Source organism: Lissotriton vulgaris, chromosome 1_1 (assembly GCF_964263255.1).
Source record: "Lissotriton vulgaris chromosome 1_1, aLisVul1.2, whole genome shotgun sequence".
Lineage (NCBI taxonomy): Eukaryota > Metazoa > Chordata > Amphibia > Caudata > Salamandridae > Lissotriton > Lissotriton vulgaris.
In genome coordinates, this window is record NC_141685.1 from 1,634,823,996 (window position 1) to 1,634,836,449 (window position 12,454).

At 43.0% G+C, this 12,454-nt stretch overlaps 1 protein-coding gene across 1 annotated transcript in view; it reads right to left on the reverse strand.

Moving 5' to 3' along the window:
- KCP (kielin cysteine rich BMP regulator) overlaps nucleotides 1-12,454 on the reverse strand; it is a 694,272-nt gene that overhangs the window by 223,465 nt on the left and 458,353 nt on the right. The window contains exons 40-41 of the mRNA XM_086918865.1: nucleotides 8,280-8,453; nucleotides 7,906-8,085 (exon numbers count right to left, since the gene is read on the reverse strand). Coding sequence (XP_086774991.1) covers nucleotides 7,906-8,085; nucleotides 8,280-8,453 — 354 coding nt within the window. The remainder of the gene's footprint in view (nucleotides 1-7,905; nucleotides 8,086-8,279; nucleotides 8,454-12,454) is intronic.

Below are 12,454 nucleotides of genomic sequence, written 5' to 3' on the forward strand. Positions count from 1 at the left end.
TTTTATGTAATGAGGGACCCAGTTTATCACATGTAGCGAACATGTGGATTGAGTCAGCGCCAAACTCTGCACAGCGCGGACAGTGTGTACCTTTCCCAGTCCTGCATTTCGCTATCCTAAAGGGAGTGAAATATAAAAAAAAACAGGTTTTATAAAATTGCGCCTGAAGACTAGCAGACAGCAAATTATCTTGGGAGGTTTTAAGCGCTAAAAGCATTGTTATAAATATTCTGTTTTTGTTCCCACTTAGTTGAGACTATAGACAGAACATCGGGCATTAAACTATTGAGAAAATTGTAAATAATTCCAATGTGTTGAGGTATAGTCCCACAAGTTTCCCAATTAATTCGCAGTTAGCGAAGCCTGAGGGCCACCCAGTCTTCCAAAGAAAAAAGGACTTAATAGCAGGATAATAAAAAAAGTCACTATTGTCAAGATTGTAGATAGATTGAAGTTCTTCAAAAGGAAGAACCTCCTGAGGTGAACAAAGGTCATCTAGTTTCTTAACACCCTTGATCAATCCAGGTTTGTAAGTACGATGGTCTACAAATATCCGGTAGGTTGTGATTATTCCTGATAGGAATATTATTAAATCTGCCAATACCTAAATTCTTGCCAACGGCAGTGAAAACCTTGTATACCCTCAACAGGGTCTGAGTTTGACCCTCCTGTAATATCTAAATTCTAACTGCCGCCACAAGCATCCCCAGGCGTCAGGACCGAGCAAAAGTTCGAAAGGTGAGGGTAGACCTATTGCTATGGTTGGGGGAGAGTCTTGCACTAGTATAGGACATGATTGTAACACAGTAGCCCAATAGTACATTCTTAAATTGGGTAACGCACACCCCTTCTTTCCCAAGGTAAGGACAGGAACTTGTATCCCCTCCTAGGTTGGGAGAATGCCCACACAAACTGAGAAAATAACCTGTCAAATGTTAAGAGTGTTGCTTTGTTAAACTCTAAAGGTATGGCTCTAAACAAGTTGAGAATTGTGGGGAAAACATTTTTTTTAGCACATTACAGCGACTAACGATGGAAAGATGTAAGTTGTTTAAACCGCTCAAGGCTTTCTTTGTCTCTGAGACAAGAGGGTCCATATTCTGTCCGACTATCAGATCGGTATCAGCCAAGATGTTTATGCCAAAATATTTAGCTTTGGCCACTACTCTTCCATCGTTCCAGGTGATTCTTTTGTTGATAACAATTTGCGTTTTCCTTTTATTTAGTTTATATCCTGATACAGAACTAAAGAAGTGGGCATTGGCCTCGATTTCAGGAATAGCTTTCTCAGGATAGGGTATAACCAAAGCCAAATCATCAGCGTAGGCCATGATTTTAGTTACTAGGCCAAATCTACTCACTGCGTGTCTACCCTTGTTTCCCACAAGTTTTTTAATAAGTGGATCGATGTACATAGCAAAGAGTAATGGGGAGCAGGGGCAGCCTTGTCGGGTCCCTTGCGAGATTTTTATTTGTTCTGTTAGATTCCCGTTAATAGACACACTCGCCAAAGGGGTAAGGTATGGTGCTTGAATTGCCTGGATGGCATTAGGCCCAAAATTCATTTTCTGCATGACACCCCAGAGAAAATTCCAGGAGATCCGATCAAATGCTTTTTCAGCATCTAGCCATCGAGTCCCCTGAAACCTGTAAAGTGTCAAGCAGAGTGATAACCCTCCGAATATGCTCATTAGTGCCTTTGGCTGGAATAAACCCATGCTGCCACCTGGACACAAGACTTTCAATTCTGACCAAGAATACAAGCCCATTTCTATTGGCGATTTGCCTTCTTGGGAAAGACAATAATCTTGGCTATAGACCAGCATTGAGGAGGAGTGGCACCATAAAAGATTTGCGTCACTACAGCACTGAAAATATCTTTGATTTGGGGAAGAAAAACTTTTGAAAATTCAACAGGGATACAGTCAGGCCCGGCAGCTTTCCCGTCGCGTAGATTGGACAGGGCCTTGGCAATTTCATTCCAGGAGAGAGGAGCCTCAAGTTGCTCCCACTCGTCTCTACTGAGGGATGACAGCACAATTGGGTCCAGGTAGTGGTTGAGCTCAGATTGCTCATCTGGTTGAGCTATCGCAGTTTCCTCTGAGTATAAACCCTGAAAGAATTTGCAAAAGGCTGTGGGAATTTCTTCCGGATTGCTAGTCATAACCCCTGAGGAAGTCCTAATTTGTTTAATTTCATCAGAGGTGGTCTGTTGTCTCGTTCTCATTGCGAACTGATGGCAGATCCATTCGCTACCCTCATATGCTTTTTCTTGTGTAGCAGCCCACTTGGAAGCGGCTTTCTTGGCCAGAATTGAGCAGATCTCAGCTCTGGCAGCCGCCACTGCCAGTTGAGCCGTATCCATCTCCCCCTTCGCTTGAACAGCCAAAATGAGGTTTTCTTCTTTTTTAGCTAATTTTGCATGTAGCTCCATCAGCTGTGCCATCTCCTGACGGGTTTTCCTCAATGAAAATTGTAAGGTTTCGGCCCGAGCACAGGCTTTTAGTGTGTCCCAAACTACCATAACGGGAGCTGAGTCTAGGTTGATATCAAGGAAGGACTGTATCCACTGCTTCATATGAGTCTGATAACTTTCATCTAGCAGGAGTGCCCTCTCAAAACTCCAGGATGATATTTCCTTGCGAGTAATCAGACCCTAAATATTGAAGGCTAAGGGATTATGGTTTGAAAAAATGCGGGGAAGTAAATACATTTCACTATTATAAATTACAGAGGAACCCAGAAAAAAGTCCAAGCAGGCAAAAGACTGGTGAGGTGAGGAAAAAAATGTGTAGCCTGGCAGAATAGGATTTAAATAAGACCAGGTATCAACGAGCCCGTGAATATGCATAAGATTTTTAAGGGCTTGAAGCACTTTAGGTTTGCGAGTAGTCAGCCGAACTTGTGAATTTGACCGGCAGTTGCAGGGTAGATTAATATTAAAATCCCCGGATAAGATGACCGGGAGGGGCCAATGGGCCAATTCTGCCGAAAAACAATCTAGAACGCTAGGGTTATGCAAAGAATTCCCATATATAGAGCAGAGGGTGAAGGAAAAGGTGGGGTTATACGGCATTCTGCAAATGCCCATCTTCCTTGGGGTCAGATTTGACTCGGGTAGATTGAGGTAAGCAATTGTTCAAGTTTCTTGCGATGTACCCCCAATACCTTTGTATCCCAAAGTGTTTAAAAGATGCAACTAAGAGCCTTCTATGTGTGTCTCTTGAAGGCACACAATGTTGGCCCCCATCAACTGTAAACTCTATGCTACCCTCTGCCTTTTTCAAGAGTTGTTTAACCCACAAATATTCAAAGAAAATTTGTAGGATTCAACTAGATTTTAAAGAAAAAAAAGCCCCATAATGAAACGCTGTAGGTAAGTGTGTGCAAGATACAAATAATGCGCGTCTGGGATCCCTATTGAATCCATGAGTCATAAAGTCAGCATAAATGAAGCACATCAGACACACTGAAGTCTGCCCAAACTGCGCAGAAACATAGCCCGTATCAGACTTAAAGACAATCTGGATATACTTTTGAAACTTAACTGTTCGTATACATTAAACATTGAGCACAGCAAAAAAGCAAAAGCAGCTACTTTGAATTCAGCCGTCCACCCCTGGACACCCACCCTCCTTCCAGCCCTACTCTAACCTCCAACCCCTCCCCCCCAAAAAATAAGCAATCAGGAAGACCCTGAATGATGGATACCTATTGTAACACCCCGCCGCCTGTCCCTTGCCGTGTTAGAAAAGCCTATGTTTAGCTTGCGACCTGTACTAAGATGTCAGGCCATTACAAATTTTAGCTAAAAAAAGCCCAAAGGGGGCTTGTTAGTCACTATAGCCTGGACCAAACCACCCCCAAAGGAGAGAACCAGAGCTATCAAAAAAGAGAAGAAGATAACAAGCAAAAGATACAAGGAATGCTAAATAGAGAGCAAAACTATCTAGTCACAGGTTAGCTAGAACCATACTTAACCGAGAATAGTATTAGCTTGGCATTTTTCTGGCTATAATTCCAATTGAGAAACTATTGAGCCTTAATTTCTGAAGTAAAAACTCGTGAGGCGCCAATCAGTATGACCTTCAGTTTAGCAGGATTCATGAGGAAGACCTGTGCTCCCAGTTGTTGAAATGGGGCGATTAACTGGCGAAGACGCCATCTTCGTTCCACAGTTGTATGGCAAAAGTCTGGTTTGGCGAAGAAAGATACCCCCTAAAAACTTTTCTGCGAGTACCGTTGAGCTTGATCAAAAATGAGCTGTCTTAATACAAAGCTCCCGAAAAAAACCAAGAAGGCTTGAGGACTTGTGGCTTCATTAGAATTAATAGACTGCTTATTTAGTGTAAAAGGGAAGCGGTGAGCTCGTTGGATTTCATGTTCCCAACACCACTCGGTCAGTTCGGGAAAGGTCCCCTGAGAAGATTTATGATGTAGCACCGAGGATCTTCCTCCTCACTCCCTCCGGAATCCCAAGAAGGCAGAGGTTATTTCGGCGTTGCCTATTTTCATATTCTTCCAATTTCCACATGACGTCCATCATTTGATCCCCCTGAGAGGAGCATTGGTTCTTGAGTATTACGACCTCCGATTCAAGGCATTCAGTTTGGCCTTTCACCATGGTCACTCTTTCACAAATGTCAGAAAAGGTTACAAAGACCCCCCTGTAATTTTTTAACAGCACATTTAGCCTGCTGGCTGTCTACCCTGGCTTCTTCCTGAAATTGTTTAATTGAAGACAGTGTAGCAGCCAAAGAAGGTTCTGCAGTTTGATCTTGTAGGGCACAGGCCATTTTTGCAGGTTCGCCATTGGAAGAAAAAGAGAGGTGAGACCTAGAGTAGTCCCATTTGAGCTGATCTCTCTTATCCATCTTCTTACCCCAACTTTTCGCCCCCCGGTGCTTCTGTTTTTCAACCGTGCTTCTCCCTTTAGAGGCATTACTGAAATTATATTCAGAGAGGTCGCAGTCACTGGAAGAAAAGGAGCTTAATTTGGGCGGAGAATTTGAGCCGTTTGAGACAAAAAAAGTGCTCTCCAGGGGGATATGGACAGCCAGGATTTGGTGGCCATTGAGCACTAGCACAAACAATAGTACCTTTTGCGTCCATGGCATCGGAGGACGAGGGGCCCCAAACAGCATGAACCTGAGGGTCTTGGGGGATTAGAAACAAGCAGGAGTCAACGCCGGTCAGCGGGTCAGTCTCTGCAGGGAGAGCAGGGACGTCCGAATTAAAATGAAAGGTGTCTTTATGAGGCCCTTGGTTTTGGGTTGTTAAACCGGGCTCCAAGCCGAGTAAGCCAGATAAAGGAGGGATAGGTTGAAGCTCAATCTGCACCTCAGGAAGTTTGGCTGAGCTAGACAAAACTGTTTCTATTGAGTCATTTTCAATCCTGCCATCGCCATCGCCATTGTTTGAAAGTCTTCCCCCATTGGCAGGACCTGCGTTGATCGCAACCCCCGTGACAGATAATAGTTTAGCAACTGACGGTTGAGAGTAGCCCCCATCTTTTGAGGCCCCACCACCAGCAGGTTTATTTGATATTTTTGTAGGGTCCACAGTCACTCGCTGGCTTTTAGGGTTTACGTCTGCATCCAAAGAGTCAAGCGTTGCAGTTGAGGTACCAAAACTGGGGTTAGCTGGAGTCTTTCCTTTTACCCCCTGGACCCCGCGAGAAGACATGCTTAACTCACCAGTCTGGAGATCAGCAAGTATTGCAAGTGCCAGAGAAAGCAGCCAGGCAGCGAAAAGACCAAACAGGCAAGCGGGTCGCTCCAGCCCCGCAGGGAGTACCGCTGCTCGATCCAACCTTCAACAGAGTAGAAAGGGAGGCTCCACGTGATACAATGTTTCCCTCCAGCGCCGTGTCCCAAGTTTGTCAGGCTTCTCAACGTTCCAACGCTGAGTCTCAAACTTGACGATCTCCTCTGGGTTCTTGCGTCTTTTTGAAAATGCGGAGCTCTTCGTGATCGAAAGAGTCCACCAAAGCACACACAGCAGCAGCGTTGACCGATCCCAGCAAGGCAGTAACACCTGGTCAGGCCGCATAGCTGACGGCCGAAAGAACCCGTTGCGCAGGCAGGGAATCACACAGGCACCATCTTGCTTCCTCCAAGAATCAACAATCCTAACTCTTCCACAAAAGTCATCAAGAAGGACTGTCTTGTCTTTGCTACTAATACAAATCCACCAAAAAGGCTAATTGCCTCTGCGCTGTCTTGACCTTGTGACACACTTCATTTATGCAGGCTGTTAAGGATTTCTGGCTGTATTTTCAGGGTACTCATTTCAAATTTATATTTAATAGTAAGCCCTCAGTTCTTGTCCTAAACATCAATAAAATTATTGTAAGACTATGCACGCCCATGATAAAAGCATAACACTATGGACTTTCTTTTAGACTTTGGATTGAAGACAGTGGATTACATTTTATAAGGGCAGATGTTAACGTGTGATATCAACTGGTTCTGTAAGAAAGGGTAAATGTCAAAAGTGAAGTGCTATGGACTGGTTTAGTTTGATGAGACATGTGTGCAAATAAACTTTCCCAGAGTGAACAATAAAAAAAGGGAGTTTTGCCATTGATTATCAGCCATTTTGATACAAAATGACTCTACTAGGTACCTTAAGTGTGTTTCTACTGGTAGTGTTAGCTGCAAAGAAAATGAAATTGCTTACAATGGGAAGCAATAAGTCTCTTAGGGGATGGCTAGATTTTTAAATGAACACAACAAGCATTTCTTACCAGTTTCTATAATCTTACATTTGGATGTGCAACCATGTATTATGGGCGTGACTGCAGTATGGGATAAGGTTTGGCAAATCATGTTGTGGGCTAAGTGACTCAAGCTAATGTATAAAATATTAAAAAGTCGTTCTCATGGTTGTAGAGTGTACAGAGAGAGAAGGGAAAGGGAAAAATCTAAATTGATAGTTAAACTCTAGAAAACCCATGAGAGTTGTTAGATTGGAAGGTAAATTTGTTTTTATTGAGGATGAATATGGTTGCAATAATGGTTTTAATGCAAAATGTGCTGGAGAGGCTGGTTCCTACAAATAGGTCTATTACTTTGTGATTAGACTGCATCTGCAGATCTGAAATATGGCTCTACAGGATTAGTCAAGGCTGAGATGTTGAGGAGTAAGGGCGTGGTGGTGACTGGTCTACGTTCATCATCGGCTGAGTAAGGGAGTCTGATTGGGACATGTTAACTTCTTTGGTCTGGGTTCGGTATCCTGCGAGTATGCAAAAGTATCTGAGCATCTGTTGCACGTAAGGTGTCAGAATTTTTTTAGGTAGAGGAACATTCTTGATCCATTACATAGCACCTGTGTTCTAACAATTGCACTCCTTTCCGTCCTCCTTTCAAGTTCCTCTGCAACATTTTACAGTACAATGTTATATTGACACATATGTCTGTGTATATGTGAAGAACTGGAAATCTGTTTAATACTGACTTAATTCAGCTTGAGTCCTTATATCATTTGACATTTAAAAAGTGAAAAATTTGAAGTTAGTGGTCATCCACTACCTGAGAATAGAAGTTATATTGTAAAGCTACTGAGAACAAATTAATCTTTCTTAACTCTGCCCTCATTGAGTTTCCACAAAACTGACTCTTAGACTCAACTAGTTTGATCTGATACTAACCTACTTCTTGTGGTGGAACAATATTTGCAACAATCAAAAGCTAAAATATAGTCTCTGCTCATTTGCTGGCACTGGCAGCCATTAGTTATTGTCAAATACATTGCACCACTTTCCAATGTAAGTTTTTCAGAATTTTTCTATTAAGAAAAGAATGCCATTCTTTATGCCATAATTGCCTTTTCCATAACGGTAAGTGCAAAAGAACCAAGGTCAATTCTCATTGCCCTCCCCTCACTCCTCTTCACACTCACCAGACAGGTACACTTTGCACATTTGTCCACGGGAGATGGGAAGGCTTCTCCATTCTCATAGGGTTGCCCATTGTAATTGCATCTTCCGGTGCACACGGGGCAACACTCTCCAGGTGAGGTGGCAGGGTGATGACAACTAACAGGTGGGCATGTCACAGGTGCGCAGGTAACATCTCCATTCTGAGAAAGATCAGCAAACAATTATGCTACTTATAATGACAGCAGCTCAAACAGAACTATGCAGAACTGGGCACCTTTATCGGCCACCCACTTCTATGACCCCCTAGCTCCAAACACGCCCTTAGACTGAATGATGTATGACCCACCCATTAACTCCAAAGGTATACACAGCACCCCAAATGCTTTCATAGTACCAGGCATGTGCAGTATCGGCATCTGTCATTCGGATCTGGAAACCGCTCCCCATTCCTGCAGTCTCTCCCATGGAAGCTGCAGTCGCTGCAGACATGACACTGACAGGGGTCCAAAGTTGGGTGGGAGCAGTGTGCCTTTGAGCATGTCTTTGGGCCACATGTCACCTCTCCTCTCTGTAGAAGAAAGAATTGCAGCAGTTTATTTATATCAGCTGTCACTCCAAAGACACTTGTCAGATATCATTGCATCTCCTACCTTACTCTGAAGTAGTGCAATGTGATTCTAAATCTACTGAGATGACATGAACAGTGTATATCAAGCACTGACCATCTCACATGGACAAATCCAGCTGGGGAATACAGAGACGTTCAGATGCAAGCCAGAGGTACTGCTTACCTCTTAAGACTCGACAAGTGTAGGGTAGCGATACTCTATACCCACTCCAGATGAGTCTGTGAGAAAGTGGCTCTATATATACTGGACCAGAATGAGGTACAGTGTGTATTGAGTTCACAAACCCCAGAGGTATAACAGAGGTTAAAGTCAGGACTGACCTTACTCTGAAAAGTGGTAGCTTGGTCGAGCAGTAAGGCAGTACCAGAGGACAGTGTAAAGCATTTGTTGTACACAATCAGTCAGCAAAGGATTTCACACACTCAAGGACTGACCTCCAGGCCAATAGTTTTTATATCAAAAGATATAGTTGTTTTATTTTTGGAACCAACAGGTATCAAAATATACTTTTCTCAATATGAGTACTCTCATGTAATTACTTTGCAAGGAAGCAATGAAGTTTGTGAACACAACAGATACAGGGGTTGCTGTAGGCAACACAATTCTAAACACACTTTAGCATTGAGCTCAATGGATTGTCATCATATAAGTACAGTTGATTATAATACAGATTACTTTAGTAGTTCCAGGACTAGATCCTAGATTCAGTCCTGGGGTCTAAGCTGAAACCATATTAGAAAAAACGTTTTAGTTACTGAGTGAATTTTCATGAATTTAAAGCTGTTTTAAAAGTTAACACCTAGAAACTTTTCAATGGAAATCTGGCAATGTTATCCAATGGGAGAAAATTCAGGTTGCAGGTAAAGTACGACCGCGTTACTTTTGTAATCCAGTACTGGGCTCCTAGGGCCAGCACTGGGGTCTTAACTCAAAACAGGCAGATAATTGTGTTTCAGTATTTCGTATGATTTTTAAGGAATATGTCAAGTTTTCAAAAGTAGACACTTTGAAGAAATTTCATAGAAAAGCAGACAATGGGTTCCTATGGAGAAAATACAGATTAAAAGTAAACCTGGTAAGGATTACTTTTGCGGTTCAGTACAGGGCTACAAGGTACAGTACTGGCTTCTCCCCTGATCAGAGGCGAGTACTTTGGAATTCGGGTGACTTTATATGAATATTTTTAGTTTCCAAAACGTCATACTTTTTCGAGTCAAACCAGTCAATCTTATCCAATGACAGGTAAGCGAGTTATCGGTTTCCAGGTGAGTACTTGGCTGGTAAAGTTAGGGTTCTGGGCATAGACTCAGGGGTCCCCCAGGGTCAGGTAAGGACAGTTGGTTCACCCCCAGCGGCTCTGGGGCGGCCGGGTGCAGAGGTAGTTAGGCCCTATGTTATCCAATGAGGGAAAGGGGGCCTCCGGTTGGTGGCTGCTGGCTAGCCCCTAATTCTCACTGCCTCTCTGCTGCTGCCTTTGTAATTTAGCATTCTTCTATATCTGTCTGAAACTGTGTAAACAAGTGTGAATGTGCTATGCTTGTTTGCTTTCTGTTCACTGTTCTGAGACCTAGAATGTTGAACTTTCTCCTACCGTATCCAGCTATCCTTTAGGTCTGCAGCACTTTAACTTTCCATTGACTCAATGTTTAATTTTACTTTTCATTTTAACCTATTGCTTCATATTCTACTTAAATGAAAAGAAAATGCTACTTACCAGAATGCATCTGTTCACACTTAGCATTAGATCGCTACCTGGTGTTGGGCTCGAATGATTGCATGTTGTTGTCGTCTTGGAAGAAGTCTTTGTAGTCACGAGATAGGTGACTCCTCCCTTGGACAATAGTGCGCATGGGCATGGGCTCCATCCGTAGATTGTTTTTCGCCATGATGGGAAATTATGGAGTTAGTAGAAGTAAAGAAAAGGATGTCCAAGCGTGTGCATCTAAGTAAGATGAAACTGGAACGGACACAGGTCCCGGGGAGGCGGGAGGGCGTGTAGTAATTTGCATCTCTACATACCAAGAACAGATGCATACTGGTAAGTAGCATTTTCCGTTCAAAGCATATGAGCTGCAGATACTACACTTAGCATCGATTGTGCAGCAGTGTCTCCCCTTGCGGTGGTCACCTGTATCCGTTGCAGTAGTTTGAAAGAGAGTTTTAAGGACAGCTTGGTCCACTGCAGCTTGCTGTTTGGCTTGCAAATCAACACAGTAGTGTTTAGTGAAGGTGTGTGGTGTAGACCATGTTGCTGCCTTGCATATGTCCTCTAGGGGGATGTTTCCTAAGAAAGCCATAAAGGGTTCCCAGTTTGCGTGTGGAGTGCACTCTAGGAGGAACTGTTAATGTACGTTTTGCTTTTTGATAGCATATTTGTATGCATTTTACAATCCACCTTGCAATTCTACCTTTAGAGATGGGGTTGCCTTTATGAGGGGGAGAGAAAGACACAAACAGTTGTTTCGTTTTTCGAAAAGACTTAGTTCTATCTTTATAGTAGAGGAGAGCTCTTTTAACATCTAGTGTGTGTAGAGCCCTTTCTGCTACAGTATCTGGGTTTTGAAAAAACACAGGTAACTCTACAGATTGGTTTAAATGAAAAGGAGTAATGACTTTTGGAAGGAATTTTGGATTAGTTCTTAAAACCACTTTGTTACGATGTAATTGTAAAAATGGTTCTTGTATTGTGAAAGCTTGTATCTCGCTTACTCTTCTATGAGAGGTAATAGCAATAAGGAAAGCTGTTTTCCACGTGAGGAATTGCAGTTCACATTTATGTAAAGGCTCAAAAGGGGTTCCCATGAGTCTTGTAAGAAAAAAGTATAGGTTCCACACTGGAGAAGGTGGCAACCTAGGTGGGATGACTCTTTTTAATCCATCCATAAATGCTTTAATTACAGGTACTCTGAAAAGAGACAGATGTTGTCTGTTTTGTAAATATGCAGCAATTGCTGCAAGGTGCAGGCATATGGATGAATACGTCAAGTTACACCTTTGTAAATGTAAAAGGTAGCAAATGATATTTTGTATGGAAGCATCCAGGGGATCAATTTGGGTATTGTTGCAATAAATAGCAAATCTCTTCCATTTAGCAGCATAACAAGCTCTGGTAGTAGGTCTCCTGGGCTCTTTAATGATTTTCATACAGTCTGGTGGTAGGTTAAGGTAACCAAACTCTAAGACTTCAGGAGCCAGATCGCCAAATTCAGTTGATTTGGGTCTGGATGTTGGATGTCTCCATGGTTCTGCGTTAGCAGAGATGGAGTCAGTCGTAACTTTTGGTGTGGAACTAGAGAGAGTTCTAGCAGTGTGGTGAACCACGGTTGGCGTGCCCATGTGGGAGCTACCAGAATTAATTTGAGAGACTGTTGTCTGAGCTTGCGAACTACTAATGGTATTAGTGGTAGTGGCGGAAAAGTGTACGCAAATCTGCCTGACCAGTTCATCCATATCGCATTGCCCTTGGACAGCGGGTGTGGAAACCTGGCGGCGAAGGTTGGGCATTTTGCATTTTTGTGTGTGGCGTACAGATCTATGTCTGGATGACCCCACTTGTGGAAGAATGGTTGAAGAACTTGTGGATGTAGTTCCCATTCGTGAATTTGTTGTGTCTGCCGACTCAACAGATCTGCTATCTGATTGTGAACTCCTGGAAGGTGCTCTGCCAACAGATATATGTTTTGTGGAATGGCCCAGCTCCAAATGTTCTGTTCGAGCTGGGACAGTAGTAGAGAGTGTTCCCCCCCCCCCCCCCGTTTTTGTATACAATACATGGCTGTCATGTTGTCCGTCGGATTAAGACAGCTTTGTTTTGTACTTGTACTTGGAATGTTTTGAGTGCTAAGAATATAACTAGCAACTCTAGATGGTTGATATGGAGCAATTTTTGTTGACTGTTCCATTGTCCTTCAGTTGTATGATGTAGGAGGTGGGCTCCCCA